Here is a 20,621-nt window from a genome sequence, read left to right on the forward strand (position 1 = left end):
TATTGATCTTAGAGGCCAGACTGAAGACCTGTTGAGGATGCATTCTGAAAAAAAAAACAACACTTGGAGGAGTTTATACTTACATCAGAGGCTCCCATGATTTAGGCTTAATGAAGATAGCGATGGGATATAGTTGTGCAACTTGTAGTCGTTTGATCGCATTTCCTGACACATCAAGAATACAGTGCTTGCCCTGTTGGAAACAGATGAGGACATGTTCATTTCTGCAGTTTGCTGAAGACCAGCCAAAAGAGGGAAGCAATTACGCGAGGCAGTGCCCTGGAACATAGCTATGACTGACACACCAGGGGAGGGAGACCCCAGGGCACACACTCCACTCCTCTGCCTTTGATTTAGTTCTAATATAAAAAATACACTTGAAGATATGAAAGCAAATTTTTTTTTATTTTTTTTTATTTTTTACTGGCATGAGCTCTGGGGGTGGTGATGGATTTTCTTCAAAGATGAGGAAAATCATTTCATAAAAATAATTGCATTGCTATATTCTCTAATGCTTAATTTAATTCTTGTTTGTGTCAAAGACTCTGGGTGTCACTTGAGGCAAATCACCTAATCTCTCTGTGCTTCATTCTTTTACCTCTGTGAAAGTGAGATAAGTTTATTCATCTGTCGTATAGAGGGTAGAGGGAAAGCTGTTTTGGGGCATATTTGAGGTGCTGTGTTAAATTATTGAATGTATGACACTACATTCAGGTATTAGAAGTGCCAAGAACATTTACTTTCAAAGTTATAGACCCTACAAATGGTGTCACTTTGCATATATTTTCTATTTTTGGCATAAGTGTGACTGAGATGCAATGTCGCCAAAAAACTGATCATGTTGAATGGACAGTAAAATTGGTATCAACTTACCCTCTCTGCCACGAATCTCACAGACTGGACACTAGTTCCATATAAATTATCATTGTACTGCCCGGCTTCTATAAATTTGTGCTCTTGGATATCTTTTTCCATTTGTTCTCTTGAAATGACAAAATGATAATCTCTTCCATCCACTTCATAGTCACGCTTTGGTCGTGTGGTATCTGCATGAAACAATGATAGTCTATCAAGAAGTCTGTAAAAACAATTCATGCAAATGTATCAATTAACATTACTAGTGGACAGTGCTATTAGTGAAGGTGCTCCACATCTGGGAGTAGTCTTTGGTTACTAATTTTTTCTTAATGGAGTTATGACAATGTGGCTGTCATTTTACAGTAATATCTTCTAATGTTTACCTCCAATTAATAGTATTTTTATGCTAACACAAAAGAAACATTTGCTAGAATTTCACTTTATCTCATCATGGTCATAACCAAACCTCAAATAAAAAAAAAACATTGCAGATTATAAATCCAGACCTATCGCAGTGATAAAAATGAATGGCAATCTCATTAATTTAATTTAACCTTAATTATAAGGCTGATTCTGATTTCATCTTCTAGCAGATTTAAGCTGGGGTGTTTGTAGAGACAGCAGTTTAAGAAGAAGCAAGACTGCAATCAGGATCTGTACTAATCACTGAACAAGCTCTAATGATCCAAGATACAAACATTCTGCTTAATTCAGGGCCCAATATTGCTTTCAGAGGAGCCAAGCTAGGCTACTCCATAATTTTGTTAGTCAATATTGTTGAGTTGAAACATTTTATATTTTATCAATATTTCAAAATTTCATTGTCTTTAAGAAATTACAGAATCATTGGTTAGTAAACTGAGTTTGTGGTTAAAAGGTCCCTTATTTAGAGGGACAGCTTCGGCCTCTGCTCATAGAGCCCATCCCTGCAGCCCTCCACTTCCAAACACTGACACATAAAACTAACACTCAGACCCTCACAATCTTTTGTTGTTTCTTCCTTTGACCTTTTTTTTCTCCAGTAGAAAAATGGCTCTTGAGAAACTCAGCTACAGAAAGTTCACAGATGCTCTTTTCATCACAGTTCGCTTAACGAATGGCACCAAGGGATAGCACTGAGTGCTGCAGAACGAGGAATAAAATTGTACTTACGTGGTACACATGACCCAAACTTATCAGGGAATTCAGATATCAAGTCATCATTGATCCGATCTTTCATAGGACCCAGAATAATAACTGGCCTGGTGTAATTAACTGGCAAACAAAAAAGAGAGGCACATTTTGATGAAGTTACTGGAAATAATGGTGCATATTCCCAAAGCTGCACTAACCAGAGTTGCTGTCTTTAAGGATCAAGTTGGTGGACTGATGGTTGGATTAGATAATCTTTAGTAGTCTTTTCCAACCTTAATGATTCTATGATTCTAAATGGCATTATGAAAGGCCATGGGAACACACTGCAGAGAGTCCTGGAATCATCAGGAAGCACGTGAAAACTAGGGATAACCTTATGTCATTTCTTATGTATGTATATTTCTTACGTAGGCCAATGAACCACAGGGACAAGGCTTACTGCTCTGCTGGCCCCCAGAAATAAAATAAAAAATGTAAGGAACAGTGACAGAAAAGCAGTCAGAACTTACTTTCCTGTCTTGTGACAGGCTCATAAGAAAGGATGCAGTCTTCTTGGCCTCCTGATGAGAGAAGAAAGAGAACAGTTTGAAGCTGACACGCGACACTTCATGTACAAAGCTTGATAAAATGCTTCACACAGGCAGATCAGGTTCTGCACTTCTCTGTAATGCGCTCACCTGAACCATTCCAAAACCCTTGAAAACTTCAAGGAGAGAGAGCTTTTTTCCTTTCCCCTTCGACCTGTGCCACATATTTCAATTCTGTTCTCTGAACCTGGGTTTCTTCAAGGGTCCAGAATAGTGGAGGCAATAAGGCCTCATTTAATGACAAGGCTGTTTATAAGGATAGAAATTTCAGATAAAGTTCTTTTGTTCACCAATTGCTACAGCACCAATATGCTGCTGCAGGGCAAATCTACTAGCTACATAAACTGAACTGTTTTTACCTTCAGAATAAGCACATTTTGGCTGATCATCCTCCTGTGCATAAGCTCCCTAGTCTAGTTTATTTACAACCCAATATCTAGCCCTGAGCTGTTTTCTGACCCTTATGCTTTATCTGAACACAAATATTGCAAAAACATTGTATTTTATGCCTTATTCTCTCCACTGCTGCTAGGACTGTGATGTTTCCTCACTGTGACATGTAGGGAACCAATGCAGAGAACTTTGACACAAGACTCAAGTAGTAACAGCGTCCAGGACTTGGGTGTGGGTGTACAACTCTAATACAACTCTGTCCTCCATAAGAGCATAAAGGGAGAGCTGGGAAGATTCTTCAATCTACTGCATGAATAATTCCTGCAGATCTCTCTTTCTGGGTCATTGTCACATACTTGGCACCACATAAGGGCTCTGGCATGTTCAAAATATGACTTTGGCTTATCAAATCTTATTATCCTAATTTTATTTTTACTCAGCTCAGGGTTTACCTTTGAGAAGATCCACAAGAAGGTCCACACTTGGGATTTTGCATCTAATTTAGATACTATGGAAGAAAGATTGTCATCATGGTATCTGGGCTTTACAAAAAAGGTACAATTACCTTCATATCATTTACCTTCATACATTATTCTGACAGGCTTCTGTCAAACCAAATAGTGCATATACACATCAAGAGTGCTGCATGATGCCTGATTGATGATATAGGTAGCATTTAGAGGGTGTACAGCTCACACTGAGACTTTCTGACTGATATTCAGGCCATTCTTGAAGTTCCACTATATTAACAAGTTCTCATTAGAATGCAACGTCTAGTTTGCAGTAAGATACAAAGGCCAGGTTGGATGGGCCACGGGCAGCCTGATCCAGTGGCAGCAACCACTGCCCATGGCAGGGGGTTGGAACTGGATGATCTTTAAGGTCTTTTCCAACCTAAGTCACTCTATGATTCTCTAAGTCTGTGATTTTGGTGGTTTAGTCTTAAACTGACTCCCACTCCATGAATCTAATATGTTCAGAGAAAATTTTCCTGTTATATTACCTAGACAGCTGTGTGAAATGTGTAGGAAAACCTTCCAAGTAAAAAGAATTTAATTATGATGAAAGAAAAAGCAAATTAAAAAAATACTTCTGGGTAAGGAAAGAGGGAGAATAGACAGGACCAACTCCAAGCCACCAATGGTGCTGAAGCAATTGAGGAGAAAGCTTGATTTTTAATAAAAGGAAGAGATTAGCTTTTAAGGACAAGGCAATGTAACGTAGGAGGAATGTGGATAATTAATTCTGTTCTATTTTGTGAGTGTTTGATACTGTAATCACTTGCTTAACTTTGATTCTTTGCAAGGTTAAAAATCTTGAATTCTTACCATGTTTCTTGCATACAATTTATTATTTTCCCTCAAGTTACTTCAAGAATTTTTGTGTGATATAGTAATAAGGATGTCCCAGTTCTTTGGAGATGAAGAGTTTCACTCCCCAGCTGGACAAGAATGCTCCTACACTGCCTGCCTTCTAGCCCTCAGGAGCCAATGCTAAGCTCTAAACAATGTGAGAATGTCAGTCTTGGGATTGTTACTGAAGCCATTGTGTACTAAGCATGTGGAGGGGATCTTGTTTGCATGAATAGTCTTAAACTTGAGACTACTTGTTTCAATGGCATGTAGCTTTCTGCAGAGGGGGATTCATTTAGCTCATTGCAGAAAGCCATATTGTGAGTGCTTACGTCTGAGCTAGTCCTTAGATGCTCTTTAGACTCAGTGGGTGCCTACAAATAGGCAAGTGCTTATTCTAAGACTTGAGTCATCTGATCTATTTTAGATTTTGGGATGAGTACCTATCAGTATGTTTTGGGCTATGGATACAAATGAACTTGTCATTTGACAGAAGTCTTGTGAAACTGTGGCAGACTGAAGGCAATGAAATTACTCCAACTCTCTCAAACAGCCCTGAAGCCCAAGTCACTGGAAAGGGTTGAAGCCAGCAAGAACTTAAAGGCTAGCTGTGATGCATAGGGACTTAAATATAGTCATCTTCCTGAGTGAAGGCTCTTCAGCACTGAGCTTCAGAGTCACATGTGGTGTGAGCATGGTGGAAATCACTGTTTCCACTACTTGGCTTTTCTGGAAAGAGCTCAGGAAGCTCAAGTTTCCATGTGAATAAAATCATTTGAAGCATGACCGCAAGTTTTCAGGGGCTGATATGCATGTTAACAGTACCAGATGGTGGTCTTTAATGATCTCTTCTCAACTGGTACTGCACAAAGTATTAAGCATAATGAAGAGCTCTAGAATCAATCAATAATCAGATTGCCATAACCTCATGATGGTTTTGAGGTGTGACACAGAATGATGTTCAGCCGGGCACAGGCTTATTTATCATTTGAGTAAGCCTCATTTCCTACTCTCGTTAATGGCTTAATTAGCACAGGTTTGCTATATTAATCTGGAAAGTTGTTGAGAAATATAACCGACAAAAACAAAAAAAGAAAAAAGAAAGAAATCTGTCTATAGGATTTTGGCATGATCCTTTGTTCTTCAGTAAAATTCCACTAGTCAAAAAGACAAGAAAAGACAGAAGATAAGCAAAGAGAAGAAATGGAAAGCCTTCTTAGATCTAGTTTACTGTGATTAAAATTTCTGGAGGTCTTTCACTTTGTCAGTCTTGCTATGGCTCCTGTTCCCTGTGCTCTTGGTTTGCATGTTGGTAAGTTCTCATGCTCAGGAAGAGAATAACCTGGAGTTTTTTTACAACTTACTGCCTCTAAAAGCTGAGCAGAGAGATCCTGTGAGGTCAGAAGAATTTCATAAGGACTACTCATTTTTTCTTTTTAACGGATTTTATGGTGGTTGATAGGGTAACCCTAAGATGGATTTAAAGGGCTGTCTTTATTTTCCATTTTAGGTAGATGGCTCTGTGGTGATACCAGTATACGTGTGTAAATTTACATATGTTTCATGTAACCCATAGAAAGCCCCATTTCCTACTGTCTTGCCAGAGCATCCAGAGCTTCTACAGTGCTGACGTAACTGCATCCAGCATGTGAGTAATGGGGCAGGAGAACCACTGTGAGCTGCCATGGTGCAGCCACCATGTAACCAAAGGGCTACCCTTGTCAGGTACCTTATAAATCCATGGATGTTGCTATCCTATTAATGGCTGTGAAGGAAAAAAGGTCAGCAGAAGTCAATGAACTTCAGACTGAAAAGTGGTCTATCAGCATGGTGTGTTTAAAATCAATGCTCATGCAGCCATACGTAGAGACTTCAGTGCTTGTGCCAATTTAAGTACTAATACACAAATCCACAGGGAAAGTAAGAGCAAATGTAAGTGTTGTAACTAATCAGTGGCCTAACATAACAATCAGGACTCTTTTAAATCTTGTTCTGAAACTTCAAATCTCATTGCGGGATGAAATGTTGACCAAGTACAGAAAGTAAAAATTTTGGTTCCTGACACTTTTTCTTTTAACTTATAGACACGTATCGTCTCTCTAAATAATTGGTGCAATCATAATCAATTATGCAATTAGGCTAAGTAGATGGGTTAATGTTTGTGTAATTTTGATGACGGCTGTAAAAACCTCTACTGAACTACGCTTGAGAGCATTACCACACATTACCCCACATATGCAGTGGAGAGACTTAAAAGTCATGGTCATTATGAAAATCATGTCTTGGAAAATAAAAAGTGATGAGTCTATGGTAAAAAATACATTCTTTCAAGCTTGGTTTGAAATAGAAAATTAGAACTCTTCAAGTTACAGAGCTAAGAATAAACTTCCAATAGTTGTTTAATTAGCTGGTTCAGGAATAAGTCAAAGTTGGCTTCATGTGTACTTAAGAAGGAAAACTTTCTGCTAAATTAGGATTTTATATACCACTCTGCATACTTGATTTTTCTGCTAAGAGAAGGTGAAAATCGACTAACATGGTTACAGTCTTCATATTTGCACAGCCTGTCTGACATAGCAGCCTCTGTGTGGCATCTCAGCCCCTTGTAGCTCAGGCTAGAAATTGTTCCTGGCTCAAAAGCACTTTAAAATCTTTTATAAATGGCCAGATTCTGCTGTCAAATGTATCTGTGGTTCTCCCCAAAGTTAATGGGTTATCTGTTGGGATAAAGAAATTATTAGCTGGGATTTGGAGAGGATGCCACCTCACCTCCCTGCAGGACAAGGACAATGGTGAGCACCATGCAGCCTACATGGCATGGGTATGTTTAGGAGAAAGCTATGCTAGTCTGGTTTAGCTATTTGCTTAAAAATAAAACAAATTGTTTTCCGGATGTCATTCTGTGTCTCCATTAACTCCAGATTGAATCTAGTGCAAAAACTGAGAGGGTGATGGCTGTGTTTTGGGGATACATATTGGTCAAGGGAATCTCACAGCTGGCTTTAGCTCCTTTACTATCTGTAGCTCTTTCACTATCAAGCCAGAGTTGAAAGAAGAAATCACATTTACTATCTGCAACAGCCTTGTTGCTAAGGAGTGGTCTAAGAATTTTCTCCTGAGACCACATACAAGAAATTTCAATTTTATTATTATTTTGAAATAAAAATATTTACTTTAATTTTTAGCCCCCAAGCCCTACACATAAGCAATGGAATACTTCAGCCAAATACTCAGATATTAAGCAATATATTTGTCTAAATAAATAAGAATTCATCAGAATAGCTCCCAGAAAAAGCCCAGTCAGTTTGTAAACCTGTTAATCACTGTACAGGGCACAGCCTGGTCAGCCCTGAGTCCTTCAGAGCCACTTTGTGCAGCTGTACCCCTGAATTGGAATGGTTCAAGGAATGATAAAGTAATACAGGTTTTAACACTAGCTACTTTTCACTAGATGCTCATCATGAGAAGCAATAGTTAGAGAAACATGTTGAAGCAATTGCCAGAGACCCATGAGAAACAATGTGGAACACTTCAATCTGAACTACAGCTGGACTGTTTTTACAGGGACAAGTATGAACATCTTCAGAACATGAGCCACTTGCCAGTTATTTCTTACTCACACACTTTTCTTTATATTGGCCAAGGTGTGAACTGCTGATTTCCCACAATTCAGAAATCCATGGGACAGGCAACCCCTTTTTCCTCCTGCTCATTTCCCTGGGAAATGAGTCAGCTTTATCCTGAGTACCTATTATTTTTTTCATTAAAAATGAATTATAAGGTAATGAAGACTATGTCTTTAGGATGTAAATGTTCACAGACCAGTTCTGATAACTATTGTTCCCATTTGGGGAGATAAGGATAGACTTCTACTGTGCAGTGCCCTCTCTCAGCTGTTCCACAAAGTCAGATCTGCAGAGAAATAAGTCAACTGCTTGATGGCAGACCCCATCTCTCTTACCTCCATGCCCTCACAGTTGGCCAGCTGCTCTCTCTGGCCACTCCTCACTTGTTCTCCTCTGTTTTCTGATTCTTATCCTGAGTCATAACTTTTCTAGAGGGGATTCACTGCATTGAGCTCAGTGATGGGATATGCTGCTGACCTAGAGTAGCCTAGGGATTCAAGGAGTAACCATCCAGACTCAGGAGCTCTGGGAGTCTCCACGGAAGACACACCCACATTCCATGGCCATATAGTAATCAAACACAGGGATAGGCTAGAGCTGACATGTCACTGTAGCCGTCTGAAACAGTCATTTTCAAAAGCTGATGTTTAAAATTGTTGGCTGCCCAAGGTTGTGGCTTCAAGTGTCATGTTAGCACCCACCAATGAATCATTAGCAAATGAAATCGGGCTCTTTGGGCACCAGCTCCTGAATTTTAAAATCACTTTCACTCGGTGTAAGGTAAGACTGGCTTCCTTTGCTTCTGAATGTCATAGCTTTGCCCTGAGCAGGAAAGAAAGCCCTCCCTGCATTTCCTCTGCCAGGCAGCAGTTTTTGAACACCCCAGAAATATGTGGTGAGCTCCAGCCAATATGATGCTGGTTAGTACTGGGGTGAGATAGGAGCTTTCCCAGATGGAAACCACGCTTGAATGAGATGCCTGCTGTGTGCAGTTGTTACCTCAGCACTTCTTTTTGTACCAAACATGTCCCAACTAACTAACCCCCCAAATTTTCTATTTTTTTCCCTGATCCTCAAAACAAACGCCTCATTTCAAGCTATTGCACAGCCAACTGGCTACCTGGTCAGACTTATGATGCATTTTAGGAACTAAATTATGTGGACCTGTCCAAGATGTTGACCTGTAGTTGGGTTCCCATCTTAATTCTCCTGTTTGGGATATCAGGCATGGGATGTGTTAAGCCACCAGCCTTGGTTCCTTACGCATTTACATACTCACCCTGAAATAAACACACCTGGAAGAGATTTGACTCATAAGAACTTTTGAAAATCTATCTATTGATTCTGTCTTGACTGTAAAGTCAATCTGGTGAAAGAGCATGTTATACGTCAAACATAAAATCCTTCTTTCCTCTCAGTAAAGGACACAGAATAAATAACGTGGCTCAGAATTGGTTCTCAGCAGTTCAAAAGTGCCTACTGTTTTCTTGTGACTCTGGTAATTGCTTTCCAAATAAATATTTTCAATACAAGAGAATACAAACTAATTTACCACTTCTGAATTGAATAAGGTTAGCTGTTTTACTGAAACAAACCAATGTTTATTAACAGAGCTCGACTGCTATGCACTCTACAAAGACTAGAAAGTATGAGGTATGATACCAATGGTTACCTGAATGTATGCGGGTACTTAGCGCAAGTGCTGAGTGACTGGTGGAAAACTTGATTTGCTAAGCAAATGGCTTGAGAAAACTAAGCAACTGGGTGATTCAGTGATCAATCTCTCTCTTTTATTATCTTTTATTACATTTCCATTCATCTATTTTAATGACTTTTTTTTTTTCTTTTCAGCACTTTCAGATTTTTTCCACAATTTATGATCTATCTCTAAGCTATTTGACAGTAGTTCTGCAATTCCAACCAGATTACGTTACAGGGTTGGGACCATCACTTAGAGGAAATCCACATCATTTCGCGGCAGTGCCTAAAGGGTGAAGGTCTATTCATCTCTCTTATTGTTTTTTGAAGACTTCATTATGTATTAGGAAACCTGTACTGACAAAATTAAAGACTCATTTATTTGTTGTTCATGCAGGTATGCAAAAATGGAAGTAAAAATTTTGACATTGTAAAGAAAATCTTTTGCAATTTTGTCTACAGTTATGGAGCAATTTTACTTTTAAAGGGTCATTGAGAAATTGTCCCTCTTCTGAAATAAACTTCATTTCACTAAATCAAATAATTCTGATTTTCAAAGACTACCCAAAGCCAAGTTTGATTTTATAACGCAGAATACACTCCAAATAACAAACCTTCCTCCCTTTTCTTATTAAGGTTGCCAGTTTTCTTTTATAGCTTTGTACTCAAGAGGTGATTGTAAATTTGAATTCCAAGCCATTTGCTCCAACCATTTTTTTTCAACATTAACAAAAGAATAGCGAGAGAACCAAAATAACAGAAACGAGCAGAGCAAGCAATGCAAAGTAAAAAGACTCTAATGAAAGCAGTAACTTACTGTAGCTACTTTCACTATCGCTGGCATTAGAAGAAACATGTTCTGCAAGAACAGTACAGCAAATTAAAGAACATAACCAAGCACCACAGAGCCGCAGAAACTCAAAAGAACTGCTGCAGCCATGCAAAGGTAGTTGTGCAGAGATGAAATAAAAACTATACAGTGACATCACCTGAAGGTCTTAGATAATTTACACGGTTAAAATGAAAGCTTTCTCTCTTGAGGTATTTCAGAAAGACACTATACACATGTAGTGATATACAATATGGAAAAGCCATTGATATACAATATAGCAAAGCCATATCATTTCTTGATAGGATAGGTAATGACATCTCAGATAAATTAATTTCAAAATACCGTATGGTCCACTTGCATCTCAGTGAATGACTAATTTCATGAAACCTGAGTTTCTGTTCATATTCTTATAAATTTAGACTTCTGTCCTCAGCATTAATGACTTTCTAGTATCCCATGGGATTACCAAATCAATGTGAAAAGGATTTTGATATCAACTATTGCAACAATCTCTCAATCTCTTAATCTGTCCAAAAGGAAAAAAAAAAAAAGACAAAGCCAATGTTGACGGTAAAAAAAAACAAAAAACAAACAACAAACAAACAAACAAAGAACACATAAGAAATGTTTTTCCAGACAAGATCTAGCTTCAGGATTTGAGCTACAGTACAAAATCTTTTTCAGACTAGTCTGGATATGTGATCAGGGATGGAAGAATTATCCTGGGATAGATTTCTGGTTTGCCAAGTATGGTGTCAGAAAGGTGCAGTCTATATCATGTGAAGAGATTGTTTCCAAACTGTAGTGAGCAGGCTGAGTGCCATCAGTCAGACCACACTTAGTGGTTTCCAGGAGGCCTGCAGAACCACATTTAATGGTTGTTTTAAAAACATCTCTGGTGGAAATGCCGATGATTTTGCAGGTAAAAGTTCATTTAACACACACTTGAAAGTTTTCACCTGGACCAGAGCATTTGAAAATAAATGTTACAATGATTATGTAGTGAGAAGCAACCCTGGGTTATTTAGAATGAGATGCAGATTGTCAAATGGACAATGAGCACAAATAACTCACATCCTGACAATCACCAGAAGCCAAAACATATCTAACTGTCATTAATCCACTGTGCAGATTAGGATGTTGGTGAATTGCAACCACCACCTGCACTGCCTCATGTTCCCAGTTAAAGAAGAAAACTCGTAAAAGCCAAGAATCCTCTGGGATGAACCCAGAGTAGGCCACAAGGAGGATGAGTATGGGAGCTGTGTCAAGGCCACCTCTTCTCTGCGAGGTGCTGCATTCCCCCACATGCACACCTCATGGCTGGGGGTCATCAACCGGTAATGGCAGGGACGGTGGAGCAGCAGGAATGGGAGAGGCTGATATCTGATAAAAGTAGTAATTGACAAACTTTGGTCTTGGACTTCAAAACAAGCTTCAAAATATAAGACTCATGTTTTGAACAAAACTATGTGTTGAGTCTTGGGCATTTCATAGAGAGTTAACAACTGCTGCCTCCAACCATGATGTTATTCAAGGCCTTGAAGGTTTTGTTAAACAAGAACAAATATTCTCCATAGTAATTATTAAAGTAACAATTATATCCCAGTTTAATATTAGTAAAATCTGAATGGGGATGAAATGTCTAGAGGTGTGACAGTAATTAAAAGCCAGATGTAATATTAATAGAGAAACTAGACCCTGAACAATACCACTGTGCCACTTTTCTCCTGGCAGTTTGCAGATTTAGTTATCTCCTTCCAGATGATTGAATGTTACAGAGATTTGTCTTTTTAAGGACACAGATATGAAGGAGGGTTTACCAAATCAGATGTATTTACATTTTTTTTTAGGCAGTGGAGGATCTTCATTTGTTCCTAGTGAACAGCTATAGCACTTTACTTGAAGTAACAAAATGGTTAAAATTCAGGTGGCAGTGATATTGAAAATTAGTCTTGTAGAACTGTTCTTCATACAAGAGATGAAGCTTTCATCTTTAAATGGCAAGGTACTGTATGGATTAAAATAAAACCATTAAAATGACCCTTAAAAATAAATCAGAGATCTGTAAAATTGCACATTCCTGTAATTAAAAAGCATATACAAAACAGTAGGTGATGCAGTGTTAACATCCACATACGTTTTACTTCAATTACTTGGCACTAAAGAAGGATAAGAACTGAAGGAAGAAGCAGCCAAACACATGCAGGTGCCATTTTGCTTAAATTATTTAGGTCTGGATACAGCATATATCATAGCTATTTCTATAGTGTACTTCATTCTGTACGATTTTTCTGGTCTGACTTTCAAGGAAGGAAAATTGTTCCCAAATGATTATCTGACACATGACACATTCTGCAATGCCAAGTTGTGAGACAGGTTTACTGTGTCAGAAAAAGAAACTGATTAAGGTTTCATGACAGGGAATAGGTTGGTAATGGTGAAATGGGTCCAAATTCAGTTTGCGAGAAGGTGTGTCTTCTCTAGCCTGGAAATGACTTCTTCCATTAATAACAAACACTAATCCAAAATCCAGCAAAGTAACAAACACTCCCATGCAAAAAGCTGAAAATGCAGAAGCAACAGCAGAAAACAATTTTCTGTTGGTTTCCTCAGGATGTGATCAAGTTGAAATGTTTAAGTTTCCCTTTTGATGGAGAGGGAGGGATTGTTGCTGAGAAGTACATTCTAGCAGCAAAACAGGTTGTAGGTATGCTACTCTACGGAATTGCCATGATGAGAACAGTAACATACTGTCAGAAACAAAAGGTGTTATTACAAAAGAAGTGAAAGTGTCTGCTTGATACACTGTATGTTATTTAATATTGTCATGCAGAACAAAACAATTGAAACATTTTTAATGCATTCACAGCTGGGTAACAAATAAAACTCTATCTTGTGCATGCTAGGAGTGGAGGGTCCTCAGAGAAGGAACAGAAGCCAAAACAAAACAAAACAAAAAAAGATTTACAGTGACCATTCCTGGGAACTTACTCAGAGTCTTTGTTCCATAACCGTCGTCACCTAATCCGGGGATGTCCTGCACGGAAGTCCCCAGAGAGAGCAATGAGAAAGGAAGAACAGCCGCAGAAGAGGAAGGAAGAAGTCAGTGGAGTTGAAATGGATACTACCATGACTGACCATGTTGATTGAGCAATCTGGATCCCTGCTTTCTTCTCTGTTTAAACCCATATTCTATGGGAATGCAGCCAATGAAAGAGGCAGTGACCATTCTACATGGCTTTGTAGTTGTGACAAAGAAGGAACAATACAATAAATAAAGTCCCAGAAACGGTCCTCACCACATAAATTCAGAAGGAGAGAATTACTAAGGAAAAATGTGTACACATCCCAAGGTCTGATTTGCTTATTCAAGTTGTTAGCGTGGATGCTTCATTTAACTATTGAACTTTCAGTGAAGCTGTCCATAGCAATCAACTTGGAGAACGTCAGAGGCAAAAAAATAAAGAGAGACCAGAGCAGAGGTTTAAAAAAAAATTAGTTTGATAGTTTAAAAGAAATCACGTTTGCATAATTTTGAGCCAGTTTTGATCTAAGGATATTTAATCAGAGTCAAATTTGGGTTTAAGACAGGTGCCACAATGATGCTGAGGAGCCACATTTTTTTTTTAAGAAAGTGAAGAAATGCTCTTCCAAAGATTAAGGTCACTGTTTCATTCTTCAGAAAATGATGTTTCCAAGGAAGGAAGGACCAGCTGGATCCAAATTGCAGTCACACATTGGTCACAGTAGTAATACCTCGCCTGCCTGCCTACGACATGTATTTGCCTGGATGTGTGGGATACTGGTATCATGCGTGTCACCCATTTTTTGTGCTGCATGTGACATTGTCTCCAAGAGGTTACTTACGTTCTGGATCACTTGTTTCCTGCTCACTCTGCTCCTTGCTCTTGTAGAATGGGAATTTTCGTGAAAAGATGAAGTTCTTTTTACGCTTGTCATTGAATGACTGTGAAGGAGAAAAGGCATGGGGCAAAAACAGGGACGTCTAATTGTTGTCACACTCATGCTGACAAAACAACTAGTTTGTAAAAGTGGAGAGAACTGTAGTGACTCAAATCAGTCCAAAACAAGTGTCTGGGAAGAATCACAGGTGGTTGTGGTGATGTGTACAAGCTCAAGGCAGAACCCCTGGAGTCTGGATTGATTTAACGTTAAGTCTCAAACTACAAACTTTAGCTCCTTATTTGGGAACTATCATGTTCGGCTTGCTCAGATAAAGGGCCACAGATGGCTCAGCATGCTTTGAGATCAAGCCACTCATCTTTAATGATAGCAGACTGTGCACAAAAATAATTAACTGTCTGAAAAAGAAAAGGCTGCAAAGAGGAAAGAGGAAGCCTTTGATTTTCTTCTGGTAGGTGTGTGGATTCAGCTCTGTGCCCATTAAAATTATATATGTTTTTTTCTGGTAACTGTTGCTGACTTCATAATGCTTTACTTGTCCAATTAACTGGCAACTTCTTACATATGTTTTAATGTCTTTTTTTTGGATCACTTAAGAAAATTCACTTCACTTTGTGTTACACATCTATGTTAATTTAGTGGGTTCCCTTGGATATGCTTTTAGTTTTACGTGATTTAGAGATCTTGCTGATAAGCGGTATTTCATTTCGTATTGAACAGGATATATCTTCAAATAGGGAATTATTAATATGGAATCTTTTTTTTTTTTTAATGTGACAAAAACTTTGGCTTTATAGACAGCTGCAAGGGTTTACAGTGTGGTATTGTGTAAAAGTAGGATACACCTACTTGGGACACCTATTTCAGATGCTAAATGAGAAATCAAGGTCCCTGTGCAGTCAACTGAGTGAAGCTAGTGCTTCCAGAGGGCACCTATGCTGAGTTGTAGACAATGATTAACTGATCTGTATTGTACATCAGACAATGTCCTGTGCTGTTTCCTGGACAGAATGTGGGCAAAGCCCACACTTGTGATCTTGCATGTGGTCACCTCCAAGAGAGCAGAGAACTCAGCTTATTTAAGGAGAAAATCTCATGTATTTGTGGTTGCTTGAATGAAGATATAACAAGTATTGGGCTCCAGATCTGAAATGGAACAGATTTAGGGTTCCAGAATATTATCTTGTTTTTTTACATTTTGTAAGAACAGCATAAAATGTGGTTTAAAATGTGTATTTCTGAAAGATGTCAAGTTAGGTACTGCAAAGATCAATTAAACCAGTTGTCTACTTGTGTCACAAAAGTTTCATGCCACTTTTACATTTCAAGCATATTTAAAGTTCAGTAACCAAAAACAAAGGAAAAAATGCACATGTAGAGTAAATGATCCATGAGAATGTAAACATTAAATGTGAAATTAATGTGGAGGTCATGCACAAATAATCCAGACTGCATGCAATTTCAAAACAAAGCAAATATGAAAGAAAGCCAGCGTTAAAAGTAATGGGTATGAAGGATCAAAGTAATTTGTGGATGAAAAGAGGACTGACATGCACATTATATCACATTAATGACCTAAAGGATGTAATTAAATTAAAATGTGTTTTCTGTGACCACTTCTTTTATTTTTCCAACGAAAAGAATGCAGCATGTTAACATTTCTGAAGTTGTGAAAATGTTGTTTGACACGCTTCATCTGAGCTTTATATACTAATACTACAGGCTTTGCACTTGAAAAGGAAAAAAAAAAAGTATGCACAATAACACCTCAGAAAACAAAGTGGTTTTAAAGTGAAAATCACTTCATTACCAAATGACATTTCACTTTGGAATTAAAGAGAATGTTATCAAAGGGACATATAAATACGCCGTTTCACAGAGATTCTATGATAAATAACCACTTTTAAATATTCTCACTCCATTTTTTTCCGAAACAGTAGCAAAAGCTTCAGAAAGTACATTTGCATTGGAAGAGCATATATTGTTTTTCAAGCTTATGCATGATCTAGCAGAATATTCCAAATTAAACAGACATCCCATAGAATTCTATAAACTTTATTTTTCTTGTGCAGTTGGGTTGCCTTTTAAATAAGATAGTGTTCCACTTCGATTTGGACAATCAAAACCTGGCAATTCATAGCAGGTGACTGTTACGTCCAAAACTGCTTATTAATATCCATAAGCAAACAAGCTTATGCACGTGTAAATATTTCTATAGATTAATCACTGTGTATATTCATGTTAATTACCACATATCCCGCCACAGAATAGCCATATTAAAATATGATAATAGACTAAACTGAGTCTGGTATGGCAAACATTGAAATAATTAATCTTTAGTTTTAACTGAATGGGCTTACTGAACACTTACTTTGCTGTACATTAAGTGCATGCTTTTCACAAGAAAGCAAAACGAAGCATCTTAGTTTTGTTTCCGCATACAATATAAATGTGATTGAAATCAGGCTGATTGCCTCCACCTCAAGAATATGAAACCCTACAGACATCCATCAGAATGTTCTTGCAGAGGCCATATAAAGTATAGAAATAGGGGGGTTGGTGGAGATGAGGGAGACGTATGGAATAAAACTCTGAATAGAGATCAGCACCATCATCCACCACATGCATCATATGGATGCGCATTTTCTTTTTAAGACGCATGCGAGGAATGGCGGTAGGGATCAAATGTGTGCTTTTCAGAGGTTTTATTTCTATGAAATGGAATCTTTCAGTTAAATATTCTGAAGCTGGTTTTCACTAGGGTCTCCTTATACTGCTGATGTACAAGATAAATGAGAGAGGTATTTGTCTACCTCTCAGCCTGATATAGAAGTTGCGCACAACTGGAATTGAAATTGTGATACGAAGCTCAGGCTTGATCCAACAACATTTATGCAAGCAGAGTTTCTGAATGTCACTGAAAGTGCCTGAAAATTAATTCCTGCGCAAAGCGCAATTTCTTTGCATGAATACTGTAACATTCTGTAGTGGCAAATAACTGGGATATTTCAGTTGCAGTGAAAACCTGTACAATAGACAGCTTTTATACATCACTGCCATCAGTTCACACAACCCACCCATAACCCAGGAACTGGCATTAGTAGGTACTTTATATAGGCAATAAAAAAAAAAGCAGATGACATTTTCAAGTGCTGTTTGACAACTGAACAGGGAGGTCATTGTTCACAGCACTTGAACTGTGATGAAAAAAGTCTTTTTGCAGAAAAAAAAAGAAGGGGAGAGAAGCTTTCACCAACATCATAGCTTACATTCTTATTCTGACACTACTTAAGGCACAAGGCTGTACTCTGAAAAATATGCAATCTGCACTCCTCCTTGGTCAAATATCCCACGATGCCATTTATATATGTCTGATTTACATACACAACTATCTCTGGTTATGACAGACATTAAGACACTGGGTGTTTTCTTGTTCTTAAGAACTCCATTTGGTACTTCTTTTTTCTTTTTTTGTCAACATTTTTGTATTCTAACTGCTTTTCTTTCAGGGCAGCAGCCATACAAATATTACTCATCAGTTAATAGTGTGTTTAAGAAGGAAAACATCATGTAAAACGGAACAATCCAATTTCAGAATTTGCTTTATAGTAATAAGCATTGCAAAGAATAGTGCATCTGTAACATGATGGGTGTAGCACACTGCAATAGTCAACCATTCTGTTGTTTATTTGAGCTCTTTCTAGATATTTTTCCCAGTGCAGCTGATCCAGCCCATACTGTGTTCATGCAGATATGTTCTTGATAAAGATTGTCCTCTTTGTGTTTTGCAGAGCACTATAACATGTTGGAAAAAGATTGCTTTTGATGCTCTAAAAAGCAGTTCTGTAGTCTAAAAGCCATTGGAATATATTGGGAATTCTTTATTTTGCTATTTCATTCAACCAGTGCTAATCCCCACTCATGAGCTGTGAACCAGTGTTAGGAGATCACCTGAAGAATGACTGTTCCAGAGCACTGGCTGTAAAATTCTTGTATACAGAGCGTAGATGAGAATGTTCATTCATTTTACTGCTTCTCATCTGCTTTTTTTTTTCTTCTTCTTTTTTTATTTTATAACTTTTAGTTCTTCAATATCAGCTTTTGGCCTAACTGAAATGAAAAGCCCTCATCCATACAGCATTCTACAAAAATCGAAATGGTCTATCACTGACTACAATCCTTTTCTCCATGTGTTTTAAGCACACTTTTCATGTTAGGGACATTCCTTTTCTTTGTTTGAACAGCACTGGCATTAATGAAGTTTCGGGCAATGAAGCACTGCTGTATCTACATGAACTGATATCTCTCACAGTACCACGAAATACACTGATACCAGAAGGAAAAGGTTGTGACTGAAACAGATACTCAGTGTCATTTCTCCTTTCAAATACACAGTATCACCTCTCTGTTTTTACAGTGAGTTTTTTCTTTTTTCGTAGCAAACCAAAGTGCACGATGCGTATGAAGTCTCCAGATCAAATTCCTGAAGAGTATTTGCTTTCTGTGGAAAGTGAGACATTTCTGGGCTCAGACACACAGAAAACTATTAATCACATCTGTACAGACAAGCAGAAAGATAAGCTAAGAAGGTCTTAGCGGCAACCATAAGCCTGGATGTATGGTTTTCACACAGGATATTCCTTAAGACATCTATTGGTCTGACCATGCAGTTATATGTTGGCAAGAAACTGAAGTCAACTTCTCTGTGTCTATCACTTGTAGGGAGAAGGATGTCTCTATTCTGCTAATCTCAACTATAAGTATTCTTAGACTTTGCAAGTGATTGCAAATAAAAATGCCTGGCATGTTTGCACCATGATCTGTTTTGATAATTGCTCAGAGATTAGCTCTGGATGCCCTTTTCTTAGAGACGTATTCAAGGCCAAGTTGAATGGGGCCCTGGCAGCCTGATCCAGTGCCTAATTTAGTGTTTGGCAACCCTGTCTGTGTCAGAGGGTTGGAATTAGATGACCTTTGAGGTCCCCTCCAACCCATACCATTCTACGATTCTATGATTCTATGATTCTAAGTGAGAACAAACTTTGTGTCAGAAGATGAAGATACCTCTGCTTGCTTAGCTTCCCTGTGTAGCTGCAGGGAGATATGTATATTGGGAATTCAAAATGGAAAAGTACAAGCTTGATTAAAAACTCCATGCTGCCTAACTTCAAAAAGCAAGGGTAGCACTCTTGAATATTCATAAATACAAAATTTTACTAATCTCTCTTAACACTGACTTAATGTCTCTTGTTAGCCAGCAGCTGAATTTTAATTACTACCAAAACAAAGGTTAAAAACAACACCGACTACCAGGGGAACAAAAACACTAATAGACTACCAAGAAAGCACGTTAAAACAGTATTTCCATTTCTGCAAACATGTTTTTAACTTTGTGCAAGGTTGAAATTGCATTCAAAATGGAGCGCTCATCTGTGCTAATTTATATTGCATAGTTGTTGGCAGGAACAAAACACCAACATAGAAAGCCTGCATACACGACAGGTAAGGTCATGTACAAGCGCCTGAAAGTTGTACACAGAGGGCGTGCAAAAAATATGTTCAAGCAACAACATTGAAATTAATAGTCTGAAAATAAGAAAGGGTAAAGTTCTTTGACAGTAAAATCAATTTGAGTGTAGAATAATCTGCCCCAAGAGAAGTGGAAAAGTTGAGATCATTTTTCACATTTAAAACAAATCTACCGATCTTAAGTACTATGGGGAGTAACTACAGTGCTGGAAAGAAAGGAGGCTGGAGGAAAAAGATCCAGACACTAAGTCTCCGCTGGCTCCAGCACCCTGTGATGGAGTGCAGGCTTTCACCTAGCCTGGCTCGCTGAGGTCATATGGGCAGCATGGAGTCTCTGCAGTTAGTGCATTTGATGTTTGGCAATATTCTTTTACTTTTTTATTTATTTCCATAGACAAAGTAACTTTCCTGTTAGAGCTGCTGCACTCCCTCAGCTATAGATCTTGGTGCATGCCAATTTTTCTCAGCACCCTTCATGCAAAAGTGATGTAGATGAAAGATCCTCAGAGATCAACTGTGTGTTGGTTTGGACTTGGCGAGTTTCCGGGGCCATATGATCTCCTGCTGAGGCCCAGAGCTTCCCACAGTCACACAGCAGGACCTCTGCCAACACATGGCAGGGGTTAGGAACAGGGTAGTCATTAAGGACCCATCCAACCTAAGGAATTCTATGATTCTATGACTC

The 20,621-nt window shown here is 38.3% G+C and overlaps 1 protein-coding gene across 37 annotated transcripts in view; it reads right to left on the reverse strand.

The window, feature by feature from the left end:
• Positions 1 to 20,621, reverse strand: part of DLG2 (discs large MAGUK scaffold protein 2) — a 999,237-nt gene that overhangs the window by 12,117 nt on the left and 966,499 nt on the right. For 22 of the 37 annotated variants that reach the window (XM_040647195.2, XM_040647185.2, XM_040647172.2 and 19 more), the window contains 6 exons: positions 14,351 to 14,450; positions 10,466 to 10,507; positions 2,502 to 2,552; positions 2,011 to 2,112; positions 874 to 1,046; positions 84 to 193 (listed from right to left, as the gene is read on the reverse strand). In XM_040647195.2, the coding sequence (XP_040503129.1) occupies positions 84 to 193; positions 874 to 1,046; positions 2,011 to 2,112; positions 2,502 to 2,552; positions 10,466 to 10,507; positions 14,351 to 14,450 (578 nt within the window). Of the gene's footprint in view, positions 1 to 83; positions 194 to 873; positions 1,047 to 2,010; positions 2,113 to 2,501; positions 2,553 to 10,465; positions 10,508 to 13,474; positions 13,521 to 14,350; positions 14,451 to 20,621 lie in introns of all 37 variants that reach the window. The other 15 variants (XM_025146910.3, XM_025146907.3, XM_046902666.1 and 12 more) reach the window with 3 other exon arrangements.

The sequence above is a fragment of the Gallus gallus genome, chromosome 1, assembly GCF_016699485.2.
Source record: "Gallus gallus isolate bGalGal1 chromosome 1, bGalGal1.mat.broiler.GRCg7b, whole genome shotgun sequence".
Taxonomy (NCBI): Eukaryota; Metazoa; Chordata; class Aves; order Galliformes; family Phasianidae; genus Gallus; species Gallus gallus.